The sequence below is a fragment of the Sander vitreus genome, chromosome 14 (genome assembly GCF_031162955.1).
Source record: "Sander vitreus isolate 19-12246 chromosome 14, sanVit1, whole genome shotgun sequence".
Lineage (NCBI taxonomy): Eukaryota > Metazoa > Chordata > Actinopteri > Perciformes > Percidae > Sander > Sander vitreus.
The window spans coordinates 4936518-4961312 of NC_135868.1; the positions used below are offsets into that span (position 1 = coordinate 4936518).

Genomic DNA, 24795 nt, shown 5'->3' on the forward strand with positions numbered 1-24795 from the left:
AGCCGCCGTCACCGCCGTCACCGCCGTCACCGAGGCATTTTCCACCTCGACTCTCCAGTCGCTAATTGGGAACAGGCTATATTGTTCCCCAGAGGAGCCAATTTCGTGACTGCCCAGTCATTAACTATAAAAAAAAATAAAAAAAAATAAAAAATAAAAAAAAATACTGATACTCCTGTTGAGTGGCCATAGTGCATGCGCTGTGGATGGTGAATGCATGTGAATCAGGCAGTGGCTCAGGGTGGACTTTCTGGATCAACAATATAGAGAGCACAATTAGCCTAAACAGTACTAGCCAAAAAACGTACAGTACAATGCAATTTACAGCTGGTCCTACACTGTCGCTCAGACAAATAGTCTTTAATCCAATTGTCCATAGTTCAGAATGAACAGACTTGCTTTATGGCTGCCTGAAGATGGCCGTGGAATTTGTTGGAAACTTTTTACCATGAAATATGAGCACAACAACTGATACTAAGCCTCATTAATGTGTGTAGGTTATTTATTATCCTTATTAATCTACATACATCATTGCATAGCTTTAATTTAAACACCCCCTTCTTTGAATGCAGATGTATCACTGTTTTTACCCTCTCTGAGCACTGAAGCCAACAGGAGCTAAAAGGCTTTCCTGCCATTATAAAACTTGTGCAAGAAGGGTCATTATCGTATTATTGGGGGTCCTTTCAGTTATTACCGTCTCTCTCTCGGCTGTGTGCGCCTCCTCTCTTCCACCTGCTCTATTCAACGAGTGCTGCTGACGTGAATGGAGGAGAGAAAATATTGCCCAAACAATTTAGCCAAAAAGAAAGTACATTTGCTTTAAAAGTAGCAGAGAAATGCTTTGATCAAATACCATTTAAATCTGTCCTTGTAGCGTTTTTTCGACTAGAAACCAGTAATTCATGACAAGGGTGAGGAGAGGTAACCTGGAAAGATGTTCTGTCAGAATGTGAGTCATTTCATATTGTATCTTATTGTGACATACTTTGGAAGTTTGGATGTTCAAATGTAACTCTCTCTCGGTTTCATTTCTGCAGATCAAATCATTTTGATTAACCAGTTTGTTGTAATGTAGTCTCGCTTTGCCAGACCTTCCTCCACGGCGCTACGGAGGAGGGTCTGGCTACTCAACACAGCATTCTGGGATGGGAGAAAAATGTGCTCTGGGTTATTGGCATTTCTTTAAACCAATCACAATCGTCTTGGGCGGCGCTAGGCGCCGGACGGAGCCGCTGCAAAATAGTCTCGGGAAGGAAGTTGTTTTTGTGAAACGTGTGTACGTTCAAAAGTTGTTTTAGTCATGCAACAGAAACCTCAGATTGGACAGATAGTCTAGCTAGCTGTCTGGATTTACCCTGCAGAGATCTGAGGAACAGTTAACCATAGTCCTCACAAATCCACCAGAGTTTAAAATTACAACACAAAGAAAGCGGAAGGAAAACTTTGTGAATCAACTCTGTTCTTTTCAGCACTGTTATCTATCCAAAGCTTTTGATTGACTTTTTATCAGAAAAAAAAAAAAACAGTCATATCTTAACCAGCCTGTCTCTTTCAGTAGTTTATATATTACTCTCTAGCCTCTTCAGAATTCTACCTGTTGGCAGTCATGGCCTATGACAGATATGTGTCTATATGCAAACCTCTGCAATATCCAACTAGCATGAGAAAAACAACTGTTCATATTTTCCTGATTTAGCTTGGATTCGGTCTGCTTGTCAGATGTCAGTGGGACCGTTGCTGATTGCTAATTACTTTATCTTGAAAGGAATAATTTGCAACAGCACAATTAACACACTCCATTGTGTGAGTTCAGCACTGCATAACATATATATTGGGCTTGATTGTTTTTGTTATTGCTGTACCTCTCCCTGTACTCTTCATACTTTTTTACATACACCAGGATACTATCATAGTAGAGAAGTCAGGAGAAAAGCTGCACAGACCTGTTTACCCCACCTGTTGGTTCTAATCAACGTCTCCTTTTTGATTGCATACGATGTACTTCTTTTTCGACTGAAAATTGATTTTCACAAAACTGTACGTTTAATATCTTTACAACTATAAATATATCAGCGGCAGTTCAGAATCAACTGCATAGTAATCATCAGCATGTTAAGATCTTCAGCATTTTGAGTAATGTATCAAATATGCTTGCTGTTTGTGTATGTATGTATGCACCAATCACCAAGGCAAATTCCAGGCAGGGTAACTACTGTGGCAATAAAGTCCTTTCTGATTCTGATTACTGATACTGAAAATAAGATATTGAAGTGATTGACTTTTCTGGAGACTTTCCTTTTCTCATCAGGGGAAACACAATCATCACTGCTCAAAGGCTGCATTTTATTTCCTGGTCCAAGTTTTCCATCAGACTTAGTATGTAAGTAAGTTTTTTCGGATGATGGATCATAAATAATACAACAAGAAAAAAAGATTTTTGTTTGCCCCTGTTTGCCAAAAATTAACTGCATTTTCAAGAAAAACAGGCCGTTTCTTCTGAAATGAATAAATGCCAAAAGAAATGTGTAACACACACTTACTAACCGAACTGTACAGAAAGGTTACAACGTCAAACTGTAACTAGGCCTATACTGCAGACACATACATAAACGCATACGGAAGATTTTAATCCCAACAGATGACACTTTAAATGACGGAATTCAAAACCCTCATAACTCTGCTCAACAGGAAACCCCCCAAAAAAACTCTAATTATGTTAATAATCTTGAATTATTTTAGTAAAACACTTTGAACAGAGAGACATATTAAGTTCAACAGAGAGAGCTGTTGACATAAGCCAGAGGTTGGGAAGGAAGAGGAGGTGTGTAGGCGAAACAAAGACCTCTGATGAACTTTCAAATATATCTCACAGGTTTAGAAAAAGAGAAGAAAAAAGTCAGCGCAAAGAATGACATCTTTCAAATGGAAGGTGACTGGTACGAAAACAACATCATGCATAAACAAATAAAGGAAATGGATTCCGAGGGAGTCAGGCAGTGTGTGTGTGTGTGTGTGTGTGTGTAATCACAGAGATGAGACAGAGAATGTGTGATGTGCCTAACAAAGAGAATGTGTGTTATGTGCGTTATCTGACAGCTGTAACAGCGATCACACCTCCCTTTCCCCTTCATTTCTGCTCTTGCTCCCTTCTACCTTCCCGTATTGATCTTCCTCCCTCTTTAAACCTTCGTCCTTTCTCATTTCTCCAGTGACCCTCACCCGTCCCCCATCCTCACCCCTCGTAACTTAATTCCTCTTCCTCGTGCCTCCTGCCTAACTTTGAACTTTGTCTGTATCCCCACTTACTGTAACTCTCGCCAACATTAATATCACTTTTTAATAAATGTTTTCTGTTCTTACTAGTGCTATAGTTGTTCTTTTCCTAAAATCCTAGAATAGAAAGTAGGAGCAGCCAACTTCAGCCAGCAGCTTTATACCTGATCACATAACTGTTATAACTGTGATTTCCATTTAAAACGTATTTTTATCTCTGTCCACATTGCCAAAGAAGACCAGCATTTTCTAATGTACTGTAGTGTAGGAAACAGGGCCTGAAGTTGACTTGTTTGCCCACCAGCCACTGTGGCAGGTGGATTTTAAAATCCACTAACCACACAGGCTTTTTACCAATTTGTTTTTGTTGCCTCATAAAGGTGAAATCCAGGAACTTGTTAGGAATACACATTTACACATAATGATTCTATACTTTTTATCTTTTTATTTATTGATGTACCCTGTCACAGACAGTTATCATATACCTACTGCTCCTCTGAGTTCACAACAAGTCCTGATTACAAAGATTTAGCTGTGATTTTACTATTTTAACTTTAGCTTTCTCTGGGTCATACACACGCCAATCACTGCAGTACATATGTACCGTATACTGCTGTCGTAAATCAGCTACTCACCAACCCTGTTGTTGCCAACTTTTCCACTTGGTATAAAAATGTCTTCTTTTACTTTTCTTTTCTTTGAATCTTCCTAATCTTTTTCTTGGTTGCTTGTTTCAGTCGGCCTCTTCACCCCAATCATGTGCCGCCACTTTTTTTTTTTTTTAGCTCAAATCCAAGGAAATGGCGGACTTGGTTGAAATGTAAAAGAACAGTGGCAAAAACTAATAATAAATCACTCAGTTCATGATACATAAAAAAACATGTTTAAACATTTATATCAGATAAACAATACATTACAGAAACAAATAACACATGCATATAACTATATAACATTAATAAATAAAAAAAGACTATGGATTAGTGCAGGATGTGCAAAAATGTTGAGGTATGTGCAAAGTTCAGAATATACAGAATGTGCAGAGGACAGGATGTAGGATTGGGGCGCGTGGATGGGTGTTCATTTCAGGCCCGAAAGTGTTTTTGGAAAAGCCTTTTTTCTTTCAACACTCTTTATATCCTGGAAATCCAGAGTTCTCACGAGAGCACAATTTGAATTTGCTCAGCGAGTCACTCTGGCATTCAGTAATGATGCTCATTAACTATGCCCTTGTAGCCGAGCTGCACCAATCACATCGGTGTATCTGATGTAGGCGGGCCAGAGGGGAGCTAAACAGATAATCTACCAGTTAGCTCCGCTGGTAGCTAAGCGTATGGGGCTCTGGATACGTCACCCCGTGTATTGTTGCGATTGGTCGTAGTGTTATCCAATTGCAGTGCAGTGAGATCTTCAAATGCATGCTTGGTTCCGCCCCTCAAGTTGGGCCATTTTCATTACTCAATGCCAGACCCTTAATCTTTCAGATTTGGGTCTGGATTTCCAGGCTACACCCTTTTCCCTTCTGTCTTACCGTCTCCAACCAGCTGCAGCAGAGCCAGGTCCAGGGGCCGTTTCCAGCGGGAGTTCTTGTGTAGGGCGATGCCATAGCCCGTCGTGGCAAACACCTTACCAGAGCCGATGGTCATCACCTTGTAGAATAAAACATAAAACACATAAAGATCCACGCATTCACACACAAAATGCATGAATCCCTAGACAGAGTCAGACTCAAAGAGACAGATGGCAATGAGCAAATTAAAGTTTCCTGTCTGCTATCACTGTTGCATGGATGAATGAAACAGTTGGTTTGGCTCTTATATCGACATCCCTGCCAAAAAAAAAGAGTGTGGAATATCGTTACATCGGAGGAATTAATACAGATCAGTTGTAACAATTACAGTAGCAGTGGCTGTTGTATCAAAGTGCTGGGAGCGCCGGCCTCCCACAGAACTTATTACAAATGATCACCAGGCAGGATTTTCATTCTCGCTGTGGGAGCCGTATCAAATGCAAACTTTAAATAAATCAACACCAGTTCTGTCCGAGAATGACAATATCAAATAGCTACAGGCAGCGAGGGACAAATCTAAATGTTTCGGGTGTGTTTGATTTTCTTTAATGCAGATCTAGCTCTTGTAGAAGTGCTCATTTGGCACGCTTGTTGTGCTTCTGCTTCCTTTAAAAAAAAGAAGCTTGGCACACTGAAGATCTTGTTTTGTAGCACACAGCAGCTGCAGGCCACAGGGATATCAACAATAGCTGCCATTACGTACAAGCGTGCCACTGTGCAGGGCTTTGAAATGACAGATCGAGTCCTTACCTTGCAGCCCTCGTCCTTTCTGGCCATATAGTTCAGCACCGCAGCGTCATAAATGAAGGCATCCAGTTTTCTGCAGGGAAGGAAGGATGGAAGGAAGGAGGAAAATTACATCGGAGAAATGGAAATCACTGACCTGGAGCTAAATGACAACAGAGGAAGTGCAACTATACTGGAGAAAATGACAGAGATGATGGATAAAGCAGCACTGAGACAATGGCTGTCTCAAAAGAAAACATACACGGGAGGCAGAGGAGCTTCTTTCTCGACACCATTTTGCACCAACAGTCAACAGTCGCACAGAGAGCTATTCATCATAGCGGAGGCAGAGATGTCAATTCTCCTCCTGCGATAGCCTCAATAGACCAGAATACAATGCAGCAGCTGCAGCAGGGGAGGTTGTGATGCAAGTAAAGCGTGAGTTTTACTTTTCTCGCTCTCATGTCCTTCTGACAGCCCTGCACTTTTGTCACTTAATGTTGTTTCATATACGCAGAGAATATAAAATGAGTTATTAGAATGTGATTCTTCTCATGTCGTATCATTGTAGGTTTCATCTTCTCGCCGCACCCTGCCGGCAGAAACCGAAGAACAGCAAAACCTCTTGCATTATTCCATGATGGTTATCGACACTGCTGCCCTGTAGGAACCACGTCATAACAGAAAGAGCAGTCAAAATGATCTGTGTAGTCTACACACACAGTGCATTATCAACCAACTCGTAAAATACTGACACTTGGCGGTAGCGAATAATCAGCCAGCCCTCATGTGCAGCCATTTGGACGCATTCTGCAATCTTAATCTTAAATCCGCCGAACCTCCCTCTCATAACTACAACTAGGAGAATGAAGGGTTTCCCACATAGCTGCTGAAAATCTGTTCACCGTCACATTCGGCGTTTGACATGTTTGCTAAGTTCGTCGGTTGTCGTAACACTCCTTGGGAAACGAAGGAAAACACGAACGCTGTTTGCTGTGACAATTATTTGATTACTCCACCAAACAACACGGTCCCTCAAATGTGAGAATTTGCAGCTTTTTTTTCACCGTTTTATATCACTGCACAGTGAATACCTTTGGGGTTTGAACTCTTAGGCAGTCAAACACGAGGGATCTAAAGACTTGATTTTGGCGTCTGGGGAAAAAAGTGACATTTTCCACTATTTAACATTTTATAGACAAACAAAAAAACATAATTAGTAGAAATCCATGATGAAGAAAAAAGCAGAAAAGGCAAATTGAGGAAAAGCTAGTGAGCTAAAACAATGTATCATAAGATAACGAATTGAACGGCTCAGCTCAAACTCTCCGATGATGGATCTGTAACTACACCTGCTCTTCTACTTCGCATTCATTTACACTCACACGTGGGAAGCTGCAATGTACAACCCAAGTCTTCCCGGAAAGAGAGGAGGAGAAATGGGCGACGGTGCTGAAGGATGGGAGATTGAAAAGAGGGGAGAGGAGGGTGACAGGAAAAGGAGAGAAAAGAGGGGGGTTAGAGATAATGATTGCAGGGAGGGAGGGAAGTGCAAAGCGGGAGCAAAAGGAGTTGATGAGCTATGAGCACAGAGTTAATGAGGGAGGAGGAAAGGGCCAGAGAGAAGACAGAAAAAAAGAATTAGGGAGAGGCAGAGGGAGTTAGGGGAGTAGGAGGAAAGACGAGACGGAGATGGAGAGGTGATGTTTGGCGCCTCGGCAGCCAATTCAAACAGGGACCTTCATACCGCTTTGCTTTGACGGCGTTAACTAATGTTTCCCCCGTGAATAATGTCAGGCCGGAGAGGTAGAGAGAAAGATAACCAAAAGAGAGAGAGAGATAAACAGCGAGTAATGAGAGGGATGGTTGAGAGACTGAGGTGAGACAGACAGCGCTAGAAAGTAAAAAGAACGGATGAGTGAGGATGATAAAAAGGGAATGCATTATGGGAGTTTTAATAACACGGTACGTCAAATCTGCTAAGGACTGCGGCCGCTGCTTGTCTGAATGCCAAAGCGTGTGTTTGCTTGTCCCATTAAACATTTGAACTCTTAACTAATGTCACATCCCCCTGCCTCCCCATCCCCCCTCAGGCACGATGAGCCCCACAGGCGGATAATAAACCCCCTCCCCTCGTTGAAGACAAGAGGCGCCTGAGTGGCAGCCGGTGCTGAGATGGCGGGATTTTCCCCCTGCACTGCGGTTGCTGCCAGCATGTATTATTTAAAAGATCTTCTCCTCCACTTCTCGCGTCTCGTTTAGTAGCCATTATCCCACAGGGGATGCACAGTGTACAACAGATAGCTGGGGCTCCTGAGGCGAGGAAGACCAATGCGCTAACAGGTGGAGAAAGACAAAAGGGTCCTGTAATTGAAACAAAGCGTGGATGCCACCGTTGCCTCAAGATAAAAAAATTGTAAAAAAATAGACATCTGTCTGACTTCTTGTAGTCCATCTTCTCTAATGGGCAATGCGAACCAGTTTTTTTTAAGCGTTTAAGACATCTGTTATATGTGTTTTGCACAAATTTCTACAAATATATCAATCCACACCAACTCCAAGTCCACTCCAAACTCTAACAATAGTGACACACAGCGATCCGGTCCAAGTCATTATGACCCACAGAGTTAGGCAACAGTTACACATATAATACAAATCATTAAAACACATCAACAGCCATGACAAAGAAACATGCTCCATGATATTCTCGAAACCTGATCTTAACTGGCAGTACACTGATTTGAACAGGATATACTGATGTATAAAAGAGTTCTTGAGCCTGTTGTGTCTAAACGAAGGGACTCTAAATCGCCTGTTGGAAGGCAATCATTGGTATACAGGGTTTGGTGACTGTAAAGGCCAAAGCAAATCATTCACACCATTTTTTATCCTCAAAACCATTCAGTGACTCTCCGTGCTCTGTGGATGGGGTCATTACCAAAGCTTTTCCTTTCCTTACCCAGTCTTGAGGTTCTCAATGGCCTCCTCCACACCCTTCTGGTTGTTGCGGATCATGTACTGGTGCATGTTGGGATAGTTGGAGCGGATGTTCTCCTCTGTGCTGCCGTTTGGTACTGTACCGAAACGCAGCGGCGGGTACTGCTCCGCCGGCTGCTGGAACTGTACGAGAAGAAGAGGTGAGTGAAGATTAAAGCGATGGAGGCAAAGAAGGAAGTGATAGAGACGTAGACGTAAAATGTGTGGAGGGGAGCTGATCCCTGCCACAGGATGAACTGCACGCAGGGATTCAAAGTCTTCACTATGAAAGAACGGCCTCTCTGCTACACTTTTGTGAAGAGCTGAAGGGGGAGACTGATAACACAGATGAGGTTTTATGGTGTCAGAGCTGCAGGATACAGTTTGGTGGGTTTTACTGAAACTGCACTGAGGAATAAAAGAAGAGGAGGCAACAGAGAGAGGGAACTATTCACTTCCTTCTGTTTAACTCAAGCTATTCTCAAGATAATAAGCAAAGCAACTTCATAGGATGATGTCATTTCTCTTTTAAAATGAACATTACATCATGTAAACGCACACATCATTCCAGTGGTGGAATGTAACTGAGTACATTTACTCAAGTACTGTACTTAAGTACAAACTTGAGGTACTTGCACTTTACTTGAGTCCTTTATTTTCATGCCCTTTCTACTGCGCTGCCTTTCAGAGAGAAATATTGTACTTTTTACGCCACTACATTAATCTGACAGCTTTAGTTCCTTTACAAATGAAGATTTTTACGTGCAAAACACAGTTTATTTTTGTAGTTTTATTTTTCTGCATTGAGTACTTTTAATTTTAATACAAAGTACATTTTCCTGAGAATACTTACAATCTTTTACTTAAGTAACATTTTCAATGCAGGACTTTTACTTACTTACTTATTTTTACAGTGTGGTATTAGTACTTTTACTTAAAGGTGCTGTAGGTAGGATTGGGAAGATCCAGGACTTAGCCAACATCAACAACTTCTCAGTCCCTCCCCCCTTTCTGCTAAAGCCCAAAACGGTCTCCTAAGCCCCTCCCCCCACAAGGGAGAATGAATGCGTGTGCATGAGCAGTGATTGACACGCAGTTAGACCCCCCCCCTGGCCCTGATTGGTGCATCTGAACAGGGAGCGGTGGATTTTTGCAAATTGCACTACAGGCTGTAGGTGGTGCCAGAGGAGCTGGATATATATTTTTTTTAATTACCTGCTTCATGTAGTTCTACTGGAACATAGGGTCAGTTTCAGCAAATATGACAGAAAGTTAGTGTAAGTCTTACCTACTGCACCTTTAAGGATCTGAATACTCCTTCCACCACTGTGTCATTCTGAATCCTCGCTAAGACTAATTTCTTGCTCATCTATTCATCGGTCCATCTGGGCATCCACCTGTTCACGCATAGATCCACCAGTCACCGCTTCTCCCATTCCGTACCTTCTTATCTGACAGCCCTGACACCGTGTCGATGTACTCCTCCTGGATCATGAAGGCAGCCAGGTTGGCAGTGTAGGAGGCCAGGAAGATGACAGCGAAGAAGGCCCACACCAGCACCTGCGGTTGAGTAAGATCAATAAGGGCGTGAGGCAGTCTGACAGGCGTGGAAGTATTTTAAGATTTCAGTGACACTGTTTTCACTTCTTGGCATTTCATTAACTAAACCCGCAGCGGATGCTGTCTTGCCTGGAGGGTAGAGTCATATTTGTGTGTGTGTGTGAAGAAAAACGTCACTGCATTTTCTGCATTTTATTTTGTCCTTTTCTTACTTGAACTCAGACTTATAATAATGATAAAGTGACATGTTGGAGATTCCTGCGAGGAAATGGTCTATTTCTTGAGCCCCCCTCCTGTCAATCTTCACGTTATTATGTTTGTCACAGTAATGATTATGAATAATAAAAAAGCACTGTCTCAAGTCTTTGAGCTAGAGTCCAAGTCACGTCTCAAGTCTCTGAGCTAGAGTCCAAGTCACGTCTCAAGTCTTTGAGCTAGAGGTCAAGTCTCAAGACTTTGAGCTAAAGTCCAAGTCGAGTCTCAAGTCTCTGAGCTAGAGTCCAAGCCGAGTCTCAAGTCTTTGAGCTAGAGGTCAAGTCTCAAGACTTTGAGCTAAAGTCCAAGTCGAGTCTCAAGTCTCTGAGCTAGAGTCCAAGCTGAGTCTCAAGTCTTTGAGCTAGAGGTCAAGTCAAGTCTCAAGACTTTGAGCTAAAGTCCAAGTCAAGTCTCAAGTCTCTGAGCTAGAGTCCAAGCTGAGTCTCAAGACTCTGAGATGGAGTCCAAGTCAAGTCTCAAGTCTCTGAGCTAGAGTCCAAGCCAAGTCTCAAGTCTCTGAGCTAGAGTCCAAGCCAAGTCTCAAGTCTCTGAGATGGAGTCCAAGTCATGTCTCAAGTCTTTGAGATGGAGTCCAAGTCATGTTTTTTAATGATCATGGGTGCAGTATCACCTGCATTCAGACTGCTTAAAACCCTGCATAGATCCATGGGGCCTGATACAATAAAATTAGATGTGGTTTGTTTTGCTCTCTCTTGTGTGGGCGGGCGCAGCAGATAAGTTATGTATTATATGTCATGTAGGTATGTTAAAGGTTATACAGGGAGGAAGTCTAAAGTCTCTGAATAACTTTCAGCTCATCAGACAATTTCTTACAAAATGAAGATTGTTCACAAGTCCTGCATCTAGAGTCTGAGTCAATCTTTTGAGGATGAGTCTCAAGTTGAGTCTCAAGTCAAGTCTTAAGTCACTGTGTGCGACTTAAGGCAGGGTTTTTCCTGCATAGAGGAATTTTCCACCCCCCAAAAGGTTTTAGCCAACCTCAAAGGAAAATGACCAGCACCAAAATAAAAAGTGAGAATAAAATAGCGATTCAAATCCTCTCTAAATGTGTTTAAGAGCAATTTAACCAACAACAGTTGAACAAGCAGAACATAAACTTGAACATGAGAGATAATCTCAGTTTTATCTCCAGAGTCAGCATGTACCGGACCCCCATTTTTGTTAATTGTCAGAAATAACAGGAAAATGCATAGATTTCTGTCAAATAAGGTAACAGAATTACAGAAAACATCATCAAGAGATCATGCTTGCTGCCGTGAGTAGTCCCCCCCACAAAAATACCCTGCTTAAGTCCGACTCAAGTCCAAGTCTGAAACCCGCATCCCCATCTCTGGGTACTTGTATTGACCTTTTATGCGACTTTATACTTCTACTGTAATACAATTCAGGGGGAAATGTGGTACTTTTTACTCCTTTACATTTATCTGACAGTTATAGTTACTTCTTATTTTGCTGCAAAAGCTTTGCTTATAATACACTTGTACCTAGAGAAGATTTTGAACTGTTATTTGAACTTCACTCATTATTATTCCTTTGTCACCTTTTGGAGAAAGATTTTGACTCGTTTGTGGGAGAAGAAAAAAAAACACCCGTAGAGATCCTTCAGTTTTGCTCACAATATAAAAGATTTATTACGTCAAAAATACAAAAAGACATGCCAACCGGCAACATAGGATTCCATTCACTACGCTAAGCTAAGCTAGCTCCGGCGCTGCCGGACTAAGACAATGCATGCACTGAGACAAAAATGCGTTTGCCCACCTATATAAATATAGAGGAGACGGTGAATAACCCTATTTCAACAAACGGTGGCATGTTCCTTTAAGTAACCGATCAAAGTACAATTCCCAATGCTTGATAACACGAGCTGACCCAAATTACTGTAGTACAAATAAAAGATCCTTTGAAAGGTGGTAAAAGGATTTGGCGTGAAGACATTAAGCTGTGCAGAAAGTGCTGCTTTTATTGCTGCAAGATGCTGCACTGTTGACATTCAGCCAGGAAGCAAGTGAGAGATGTGGATTAGTCTTAGCACTAAATTTGCACTTGCAGTTGGTGATGTACTGGGCTATTTGCTTCCCCAGTACTCTGTGTTCATGCCAAAAGTTCATTTGCATAATTTCCTTAATGAATAAGATGAAAAATGTACAGCTTAGCGCTGGCAATTGAGGAATAATATAAAAATAAGTAATGTTAGTGAATTAGGAGTGTTTTGCTAAAGGACACTTCTATGGAGGATTTGTCCCAACAGAAGGGTTGAAGGACAGACTCCTTGCTTACAACGGCTCCCTGGAGAGATCCATGACCTTTGGGCCAATGTAAAACCAATACAACTTTAATGTATGATCTCAATAATACATGTCAATTATCAATAGAGTGCATGCTGGGACGATGACCCTGAACAGGCTTATGTAGGAATGAAAAATTAACAAATATATGGAAGTCATTTTGAGAATAAGCCTTTATTAAAGCAACACCAAAGATTATTTTGTACCTTAAAATAATGTTTCCAAAATTGTTTCAGTGGTTCATCAACTGGTAACAGGGTGAACGGCCCTCTATCGGCTATAACCGCACTATGCACGTTTGCCAGATCGGGTAGCGGATCTGTAGTTCGAATGAGACATTACGACAGCGGTAATGGACAATTCCGCTTCCAACCTGTAGGGGGACCGAAGAGAATCTTGTTGCGTTGCTTGTGATTAGTTATGGTTGTCTGATACGATATTCTAACTGGCATGTGTTGTGAGATATGGATTTTGTCTTCCATCGTTGAATACAAGAAAATGGCGTATGATGGGCTACGGAAACATGAATCTTGCTCTACCTGCAAGGTGACATAAAGCAAAGCAACAGTTTAACAACAAACAATTCCAGAAAAAAAAGAAGTGACAATCTCGCCTCGGACCCCCTTCCGTAAAGTCGTTTGAGCAGCTAATGAGCTCTTGAGATGATTGGGGTTGAAAAAACATTTGTGCGACATTAAGCAGAAAAAACCTCCTGTGGCTCCTTGGCTCTGCAGCAGAGGTGGAAAAACCTTCAACTGATTTTTATTTTTATGTCGTGAGGTGCAGAGAGCAACAGCAGGTATTAAAAAGACCACTGCGGTGAAACAACTGAATGAGCACTCTCGAACTGATTGCACCGGCTCATACGTCTTTTCTTCATTATAATGCAAATTAGGGATGTGCCACTGTCAGAGGGGAAAAAACTGAAATTGTGAAGTCAAGATAAAGTTGTAGATGGAGCGGTATTGTGTTATATTTTCACCTGTCAATACACTTTTCAATCAATGAACCCCTCCAATAGGTAAATACTAAACTCAATGGACTACTAATGCTGATCAGCAAGCAGTGATGTGATAAGTTTCTGGGCTAAAATTGATTGAAAAGTGGAAGATTTTAGACGTCTAGGTATTTACCACATGGAGAAAAAAAGATATTTAAAACATTTAAATTCTAAAACTACATTGTTTCAATGGTCAATCATCGAACCATTGCCTTCTAGTGGTTGAGTTGTCCTCCACCTCCCAAATAAAACAAGCTACCAGCCAGTCAAACTAACGAGTCAGTCACTGAGTACACTAACATGCACAACAATATTCCACATATTATTCCTAATATGACAATATTCCAAATATGTTTCAGGTCATGTAAACAGCATATTCTGTTTGGATATTCCGAATAAGGCCTTTTTCCGAATATAGCATTTTCCGATGAAGACGTGTGGGATATGCCGGTATTATTTGGGTTTGAGAAGCATGCCTCTCAAACCTGCAGTGTGCGACAGTTTTACGTCCTCTTGCCTGTTTACTTATCGCTTTGATTTCAACAATTCTGATTCCAATTCCGATTCTTCTTTTCGATTCCAGTTATCGGTTCTCGATTCAGATTCGTTGGGGCTTGGAGTTGAAACGGGTCACATGCTTATTTCACAGATAAGAGGAACATTCTATTTTTATTCAGTGGTGAGTTACAGTTTTACCGGGCTATTTCAATGTAAAATAAAGCCACACTTTAGAACGCCGCTTACTGTGCTGTGTTGTAACACACAACAAGCACCTGGAAGTACGCCGGCCGCTACGGAAAACAAGTCACTTGTGTTAAATTTGGAACCGATGATCGGATTCTAAACCAAATATTCCAAACGATTCTGATAAAAAAAATATTCCATTGTAATTTTTGAAACGATTCCAAGTTGAAACCGGCTCTCGATGCCCAGCTCTACTGTTTCCGGCTTATGGTCTGCTTTGTGCGTTGAACAAACCAACTAGCCAACAGTTTGCAGGGCTGCGGTAGAGAAAGAAAAGGAGAAACACACCTACTTTTAAACAAAATACTTATATATTATTAATATGTTTTCAATGGGTTTTTGGGATATTCATCGCAATGCCAACGTTTTTTAAAAAGGTTGTTGAAGGAATGAAAGTAGGAGGCTGTGTTTGCATGGTCCAACAAGTCCTCCACCGGTGTAAAACTGTGAAAGAAATCCTATTTTGCATGAGTAGTGTACGTGTACTGTAAACGGGAATATTAGTGGTATATTCACTATAATTAGCCATCTAAACAGCTTAGTCAAAGTATCATCTTTTTTCGAAATAAGGACAAAAACCGGAATAATATGTGCAGGTGAATGAGTCAGGTGGTGTAATCACCATGATCTTGCTGGTGGTTCCTCTGGGATTCTCCACAGGCACAGAGTTGTTGAAGACCAGCGCCCACAGCAGCCAGACGGACTTCCCTATGGTGAACTTAGACCCACCTGACTCTGAGAGAGAGAAAGAGAAAGAGAGAGAAGGACAGAGACAGAGAGAGAGAGAGAGAGAGAGAGAGAGAGAGAGAGAGAGAGAGAGAGAGAGAGAGAGACAGACAGACAGACAGACAGACAAAGACAGACATACATCAAGCATTTAGGATATTACACTTTGGCTAGTGTCACATTGCCAGACCTTCCTCCCCAGTGCTGCAGAGGAGGGTCTGGCTAGTCTACACAGCCTTCCAGGATGGGAGAAAAAAACGTGACGTTACACTTCCTCTGAGACAAGCAGGCACAACAGTAGTTTCTATGCCCTGATTACTGACTGACAGGCTGAGGTTGTAAGGCAAGGCAACTTTATTTCTACAGCACCTTTCAGCAACAAGGTGATTCAATTCCATTCCTTTGTACTTAAGTTAGTTCTTCATTAGTTCAATGTTGACAACAGGGCAGTCACCAAGTTTACTGTTAAAGTCTTTGTTATTTTAGTTAGTTCAATATTAGCCTGTACACAATGTATTTGTTTATTTATTTATTATTTATAATATGTTCATGTTGTGGCAAAAAAAAGTTTTTAAAGTTCCAAAAGATACCAATCCTGAGTATCTGACTGGCGCACCCCCATCCAAAAGTATTGATAACTGTTTTGATTCACAATTAAGGTGGAAAAGAAAAGTTTTGTGTTTAATGTATTTTTGTTGATGTTGAAATGGATTTGAAAACATATGGTATCAAAAAAGTATCGTTAAGGAACCGGCATCAAAACTGAGGTATCAAAATTGAACGATTTTGAACGATGTCCAGCCCTACTTCCTCAAGTGTTAAATGTAGTACAGAGTCCGTAGTCTATCGCAGGACAAGTACTCAACAGTAAAACTATGTGTGTACATTGCAGGAAATATTGCAAGATACAAACACTTAGCCTAAATTTTTCTTGAAAAAGTGTATTAACAATAATTATGAAATGATATCTACAGTGAGTGCCGTGGGTTAATTTAACCCACAACATAACACATGCAGGCCTACTGTAATTTATTTTTTCAACGTAACTGGTGGTGTACGAGCTTCTCTAGTCTCCACTTATCATATCCTGTTCTTAGATGTTTTGTAGAATAAGAAGAATAGGTAAACGCCGTTTGTTTGAAAATGATGATGAACGGAGGCAGAGGTGTTTAGTACAGGAGAAACTAGAACTGACAACCGGTGATGAACAACCCCTAACTGTCACTACAGTTCTGTATAATTCCACTTGTGTTCGAATTATTACAAAGTAATGAATAACATTTCTAAATGATTATGAAAAATGAATGTAGCAGTAAAGAGGATCAGCCAGTAAACAGCTAGAATAAATGATGAACTGACAAGTACTGTAAAAATGTCAAAATCAACCACCATGGCCCCGTCAGTGTTTGTAATTCAAATTAAATAAGCCCGAACGTGGGTGGTGGAGAGATTGTTTTGACTTTTGTTAAGAAAAGTGGGATGCTTTGCATAAATTGAGCACACACCCTCCTCAAATCAGCCCCCCCACTCGCTTACATAACTGACAAAGTGACACGTTGGTAATAATGTTGTGAAATGAGCAGTGGCGGCGGGTTGATTGGCGCGCCGTCTCTTACTCTTGGCGCTCTGCAGGCTGCGGTTGTATCCCACGGGGCTGAAGAACTCAAAGATGAAGACGGTGACAGCCACCACCGACAGGCACATCACAAACATCATCACCCACACTGCCGGGCTGTAGGGCTCTGCAACACACACAAACACACACATGCAAATGTCAGACAAAGTTCCTGAAGTTTGCCTGTCATCTGTAAAGTACCACTTTATCAAACGGTAAACTGTCTGTCACAGCTGGACTGTGGACAAACAAACTGTGTCCTGAAACTCAAAAGTTAAAAGAAACCTCGGTCACCCACTGGACCACCTTTTAACGTGTTGCAATAAGAATAGTTAAGTGGCTTGGTTCAATAACTGTTTGGTGAGACAAACCACAGTTTGTGCTCTGCTCTTTCTGAAGGTCCTAGTTTTTTTGGTATTTTATCATTTTGCTTTCAGAAATGAGCCGAGTCATGAACTGCATGACAAAGCAAATGAGCTTACTGTAGTAAACAGACAGGAAGAGATTGCCTCCCCCTTCGTCTCGTCCTTCTTAAGAAATGGGTGTGAGTCTACAGTAGCTGCCGGCAGGGCAAACGAGCAGAGACTTCTGAGATTTGCCAAATTAGCGAAGGATTTTGCTGCCGACGCTGACAACAGCCGCAGTAGCAGCTGTAACGCTAATCAAACAGCACCAGAGACCCGAGCTGAGCCGCTGGGTCGACTCAACAACACCTTCGTCTGTCAGCGTTGCATCCAGGAAGAGACTGTGTGCCGACATACCAAAGAGCAACAAGCACTGTTTACATAGGAGGCTCTTAGCTGCTGCTCCCCCGCTGAGAGAAGTGCGGTGAGGGAGCAGGTGGAGAGGCTCGGGATTTATCCATTAAACTTACTGCCAGACAGGGTTAATATGCTTTTAAGTCTGCCATGAGGACCAAGAGGCTGCAGGTTTTATTTCCATTCAGGTTTGTCGCAGTGTACCCTGTGAACATTTTGTTAACACATCTTTTCATTCGATTTTGGTTTTATGTTCTATTGTTTTATCAGACTTTGGTAGAAACATAAACAAATCATAGAATCATCCACACAGAGAGACACTGTTCTGTTTTCTAAAAAAAAGCAAAAGAAAAGACCAAAACTAGATGTTTTCAACACTCACAAGGAGGTGAATCAAAAACTCCTCAATATCATAAAATATAATATAATGCCTCTGAGTAGAGGAAGAAGAAAAAAAAAAAGAAGAAAAGTATGCTATTATAGTATATTTTTTTAAATCCCTGCCTTTTCAGGAGGATTCACTAAAGACATGGAACATCATTTCTTGTTAATGTTGTATTGAAAACTAGACTGATGTCAGCAGAAATACAATTCTGCCTTTAACTTGTGAGGCTGTGGTTTGGGAACATGGGAAGCCAAAGTCACAATAGGCCTGCTATTCAAGTGCTGCTTGAATGTCTTGTAATGGACAATAAAGCTTTTCTGATGGTGGTTGATGTCACCTGTTGCTAAGTGACTGGCACCAGAAATTGCCATAGTGTTATTCCATTTTTGTTTTAAATGGTGATGGGTGATTGGTTGACGTGCTAGGAACAATAATTGGGTCGACAGCTAAAAATATGAAGAGGGTCTTTGGGCTATTGCATTTTCCACCAGCTCTGTCACAACTAGGGCTGGGTTTCGTTAGTCGATACATTTAAAGCAGACCTATTATGCTTTTGTGTATTTGCTGTCATATCATATCTATAGTGTTACAATGTCAACAGGAATAACCCAGTACCAAGTAGTATCTGAACTTCTCCAGTCAAACTGATGCAATCCTCTTTGTAACCAGATTTTGAAAAAAAAAAATACTATTTGTATGGTTGTGCTCGCAGCCAATCACTGCCAGCGTTCATCAATTTGCGACGTGTGATTGGCCCACTACAACAGCAGCTACAACCCATACAGTCTGCGGTGTGGTGAAGTCAAGCGTGGCGTGTTTGACGGAGTTGGCAGTTTAGTGTGCCAAGATGCTTCCATTCACAATATGGGCGTTAAATGAAGTACAAAAACAAGGTACCAAATGAAATACCCGATACTTGGTATTGGTAGCCTATCACATTAATGCCACATTATTCTCTTAGCCACTTTATTTCTAAAAAGCGAGTTGCAACAATTTAGTGACTTATTTAGACCATCAGGGGAAAAGCGAAAATGATATTGTAATTCATTCCCATGAATACTGCTAAGAGTAATCACAGTCCACAGCTCTTCTGCCAACAGCACAGGATTGCTCCCTCTCCTCTTGCGCTATGCGCAGGCAGTCAGCCAACACAACCACTAAGCTTCATGCAAAATGTGCGCAATGACATCATCTGCCGACTTTTAGCGACTTTCGGGGCTAGTGCTACAGCTACTTTCATTGGAAAAGAGTTAGCAGCACTGGTCACAGCTTGTGAGCTTTGAACTTGCAGATATGTATTGATTGATTCTTCTAATAAGCAAGCAAAAAAAAAAAAGACCACACTACACCACCTGTAGTGTACGGTACCAGTTTATTTTACTGAACAATATAATGCAATTTAGTAAAATACAGCAGTGTCTGACAAGATTTCCTTCAATGTTATGTGTTATACTGAGAGGTCCTCCTTATGCTTGTCTACCAGATTTATATACATGAGTGCAGTCCAATAAATCATCACCGCAAACTACAGCCTCAACAAAGACCACCGAGTTAAATCAACATCTGTCTGGCACACTGTGAGCAAAACAAAAACATTGTCTGTCTTAAACCGTCTTCCCAAAGGAAGGATTTGTTGCAGCGCTCCTGTATTGAATTATACTAGATTGCACAGATACTTAATGAATTGATAACGTGATAAAGTGTACAGAAGACAATTTGTTTGCCAAAGAAACACAACTGCTCCAGCGTGGCAGAGCAAGTTACTGTTAAATGTTATGCTTTATGTTTATACATTACGGAGTCTAGCCATGAGAAGAACGGTCTTAAGACCTGAACGACTATTTTGTTGCAATTTTCATTAACTTTATGAGCTATTTATATGTGGCTTTGGATTTAAAAGATTTTTGTGCAAAATATGTGTTTGTGTAAAACATTGAGTGTTCTGCGAAGCTTTTTTTTGTCTCATAGTATATGTTTAGTGTAGCCTGAGGGAGGCGATTTAAAATACAGGTGAAACTCGAACAATTTGAATATCGTGCAAAAGTTCATTTATTTCAGTAATTCAACTCATTACATGCAAAACGAGATACTTCAAGCCTGTTATAATTTTGATGATTATGGCTCACAGCTTATAAAAACCCCAAATTAAAAATCTCAGAAAATTAGAATATTACATGAAATCAATAAAAAAAGGATTTTAAATACAGAAATGTCGGCCCTCTGAAAAGTATAATCATGCATATGTACTCAGTACTTGGTTTGGGCCCCTTTTGCATGAATTACTGCCTCAATGCGGCGTGGCATGGATGCTGTCAGCCTGTGGCACTGCTGAGGTGTTATGGAAGACCAGGATGCTTCAGCTCTTCTGCATTGTTCGGTCTAATGTCTCTCATCTTTCTCTTGGCAATGCCCCATAGATTCTATGGGGTTCAGGTCAGGCGAGTTTGCTGGCCAATCAAGCAGAGTAATCCCATGGTCATTGAACCAGGTTTTGGTACTTTTGGCAGTGTGGGCAGGTGCCAAGTCCTGCTGGAAAATGAAGTCAGCATTTCCATAAAGCTTGTCTGCTGAAGGAAGCACGGGGTGCTCTAAAATGTCCTGGTAGATGGCTGCGTTGACTCTGGACTTAATAAAGCACAGTGGACCAACATCAGCAGATCAACACAGACTGGAAACTTCACACTGGACTTCAAGCATCTTGGAGTGTGTGCCTCTCCATTCTTCCTCCAGACTCTGGGACCTTGGTTTCCAAATGAGATGCAAAATTTGCTCTCATCAGAAAAGAGGACTTTGGACCACTGAGCAACAGACCAGTTCATTTTTTCTTTAGCCAAGGTAAGACACTTCTGACGCTGTTTGTTGTTCAGGAGCGGCTTGACAAGAGGAATACGACATTTGAAGCCCATGTCCAGGATCTGTCTGTGTGTGGTGGCTCTTGATGCAGTAACTCCAGCCTCAGTCCACTCCGTGTGAAGGAGTGGACACGTTTGAATGGCCTTTTCCTGACAATCCTCTCCAGGCTGCGGTCATCCCTGCTGCTTGTGCACCTTTTTCTTCCACACTTTTCCCACTTTCCACTTAACTTTCTATTATGTGTGCTTCGATACAGTACTTTGAGAACATCCAACTTATTTTTGCAATTACCTTTTGAGGCTTTCCCTCCTTGTGGAGGGTGTCAATGATGGCTTTCTGCACAACTGTCAGGTCAGCAGTCTTCCCCATGATTGTGAGTTCTACTGAACCAGACAGAGACCATTTAAAGGCTCAGGGGTTTTCACAAGCTGTAAGCCATAATCATCAAAATGATAACAAATAAAGGCTTGAAATATCTCGCTTTGCATGTAATGAGTCTATATAATATATTAGTTTCACCTTTTAAGTTGAATTACTGAAATAAATTAACTTTATTTTTTTTGAGTTTTACCTGTATGCGATTGTGTTCTTCGGTCTGAAGTATTTTTCTAACCAAATATTACAGCGACTGAGTCTACTATACAGAACATGAACTAAATGTTCCTTTTATTTAACAGGTTATTTTACCACCACCCCTAGTAAAATGACTGAATGAATTAATCCAGTCACATACTGTATATCCCTGTGGTTAAATCAAAATCGGCCTGGCAGTGGAAGTGTGTAAATAATTACGCGATGCACTGCGAACACTAAAGGTTCCGTTTGATTTATTGTCCTTTTCTCTGACGGGAGAGGAGTGTAAAGCAGCTGCGTGTCGTTTTCAAAGTGCTGTCAGCCTTGTTTTATTCTGCATTCATGCACACTCTCATTGAGTCCCAGCAGCTATATAGCCATGTTTGGACAACAGTAGATCTATTTATATAACCCCGTATTTCACAAGGGAACGTTAGGAGAAGACATTATGCTCTTTGGAAATGATGCCCTGTTTAAAAAAAAGAATTCACACCAGAGAGCTTCCGGGGGTAAACAGTCTGGTACTGGTTCCAGTGAGCAGATCGGCCGGAGCAGATGGGGTTAAGGTTGGGGTTAATGAGGCTTACGTGCCTTTACCGAAGGGCATTTAAGCAGCAGTTTGGTACTTAAAGTGACAGCATTACTTATTCATTTTGCTTGCCAACATGCTCCCAGCAGGTCCAGGGATTCTAACTGGTGACCTTAGTACCTTATAGCGCTGAGAAGTCGGCTTGTGTTCAGAGGGAGAACACCACACTGTGAGCCTGAGTGAATCTCTGTAGTGAGAACCAGAGCAGCAAAGGACGAGGACAAGGTAACGTATGACATGCCACCGGCTACATTTACATAATAACGCCATTATGGACAGTAATTAGAGTGAGGTATTCTCCAATTAAGACGTTTTAAATGGACCACATTAATATTTCAGTTTCCATATGGAACGTACGACAACCACACTATTGCCATTAACACAGTATACCTGCTCATTCCATTTCCATGCTGCCATAGTGTGCACCTGGGGTGTGTATTATGCAAATGCCATGCGCATATATTATTTAATGTAATTCACACCAGGAAGACAAGTGCATCGGGAAATGGAATCTTGTACTACCATTTGGTTATAGTGCTTCGTGAGGCATTAAAGAAACCACTGAATCGTAGTTTCTTGAATGATTTTGGAAAGTGTCAGTGTCTACAAACATTGCCAGTATAGGCTACTGCTGATTTATATTAAATCATGAACTAGTACTGTGCTTTGTTTTTCTCTTACATTTATCACCTGTTTCATATAAACTGTATGCACATGTATAATACTAATAATAATAACTTTATTTGTATAGCACTTTTAAAAACAAAGTTTACAAAGTGCTTTGACAGACAAGCAAGGCAGATGAGGTCAGTAAAAATAACAGAAAACCAAAGAGTGGGGCCGACATCACAAAAAAGCAAGTCTAAAAAAAATTAGATTTGAGAAGTGACTTAAAGCCGCGCGGCTGTAGTTCCAATGAGACAACCTGTAGGGGGACCAACGAGGGAAAAGTTACATAGTGTTGCTTTAAAAGAGTCCACTGATCCTGCGAGGTTTATGTCTCCAGGCAGATCGTTCCAAAGTAAAGGGGTCCTAATGGCAAAAGCACGGTCACCCTTAGATTTAAGCCTTGACTTCGGAGCGGCTAAAAGGTAATTGTCTGAGGAGCTAGGCTACGAGCTGGCTCATACGGGGACAACATTTCTGCTATGTAGCTGGGAGCCAGACCCATACAGGCTTTAAAAGTGATCAGTAAAATCTTAAAATCAATTCTAAAACAAACATGGAGCCAATGGAAAGAAGCCAGGATTGGGGTAATAGGATGTCTTCTGTTAAAAGCAGTGAGAAGCCTAGTTTTTACAGACAACATCATATAACCCCATGTATGTGCATATGTATGTAATATTACTCTCACTTACTGTTATTTACAATTTTTTCCTATCCATGACCCATGAATTAAAGGACAATTCCGGTGCAAAACGAACCTAGGGGTTAAGAACATGTGTACCCACTCGATCGTTCTCTGGGATATGTTAACCCAAGCATTGAGAACATTGTAAGTGTACAGACAGTTTATTAAAAAGATAGTTAATAGAAAGACAGTAGCTCCCAACACAGCGGCCGCCTGTATACGAGAACGCGACTGTCTTTATAATCTTTTTTAATAAACTGTCTGTACACTTACAAAGTTCTCAATGCTTCGGTTTACATTTAGGGACCTTCATTATGCTACCGTTGAAGTGTGGTGATAGTTTGAGCATGAAATCATGTCCCAGAGAGCGATCGAGTGGGTACACATCTGTTATTAACCCCTAGGTTCGTTTTGCGCCGGAATTGTCCTTTAATGAATGAATGAAAAAATAAAAACTGTAGCAAGATGTTGGAAGAGAACTTGATGCTCCTTTCTGACTCAACTAATAGGCCTTCATCACAGAAGACATTTTGACAAAACAGAGTAGGAAATGCACATGCCTGAATAATATAATTAATGATAGGTGAATTCCATTTAGCCGTGTCAGAGTCAGGGTGCTGGTGTGTGTGCATGCTATTTTGTTGAATAGAACAAAAGCCATGTTAATGGTATTAGTGCCACCTGTGCTTTACCTGCTATAAGTCAAAATATCTGCTGTGTGGGAAACAGACCTATGCTCCAGTGCTGCACTGAACATTAGACAGCAGATTTGTTTACTATACCACAGAGTTATTGATTTGAAATTAAAAAAAAATTAAAAAAAAGACAAAAAAAAAACAATTGACCACAGCAGAATGCACTGGGGTTATATAAACTGTTAAGAAGCACAAGTTGGTGGTTCGGTCTGAAAGTTTTGCTGCACTCCTTCATTTGTAAAGGCTTTTATCTTTGAATAGGAGCGACAGCGGCTACTGGAGCTGACCACACACACACACACACACACACACACACACACTTCTCGTCACTTGTTACATTTTCACGTCCCTCTTTACTGGGTCCTCTGCCAGTTTAATTTGTTAGGTAAGTTGTTTGTAGACTTTGTGTCCTGTCTGTCTGTGTCGGTCTCATTTTCACTGAGTGTATCAAGGTGTTAGAGGATTTAATTGAGCTACAATTATTACAGCTAATTAAAAAAAAATACATATGTAATGTAATGTGTCGCGAGTGAGGGGACAATGGAGCGGGAGATTGGTCGGAGAATCGGCACAGCAGGTGCGGTATTACATTCAATTTATCGCACCGTTGTGACGAAAAGAGAGCTGAGCCAGAAGGCAAAGCTCTCAATCTACCGGTCAGTTTTTGTTCCTACCCTCACCTATGGTCATGAAGGCTGGGTCATGACCGAAAGAACAAGATCCAGGGTACAAGCGGCCGAAATGGGTTTCCTCAGGAGGGTAGCTGGCGTCTCCCTTAGAGATAGGGTGAGAAGCTCAGTTATCCGTGAGGAGCTCGGAGTAGAGCCGCTGCTCCTT

At 41.3% G+C, this 24795-nt stretch overlaps 1 protein-coding gene across 1 annotated transcript in view; it reads right to left on the reverse strand.

Annotated features, from left to right (window-relative positions):
* Positions 1-4778: 4778 nt before the first annotated feature.
* The window catches only part of LOC144529264 (glutamate receptor ionotropic, NMDA 2D-like), a 132221-nt gene continuing 112204 nt past the window's right edge, over positions 4779-24795 (reverse strand). The window contains exons 10-15 of the mRNA XM_078268264.1: positions 16756-16881; positions 15036-15148; positions 9989-10105; positions 8529-8689; positions 5594-5663; positions 4779-4922 (exon numbers count right to left, since the gene is read on the reverse strand). Of these exons, the coding sequence (XP_078124390.1) occupies positions 4779-4922; positions 5594-5663; positions 8529-8689; positions 9989-10105; positions 15036-15148; positions 16756-16881 (731 nt within the window). The remainder of the gene's footprint in view (positions 4923-5593; positions 5664-8528; positions 8690-9988; positions 10106-15035; positions 15149-16755; positions 16882-24795) is intronic.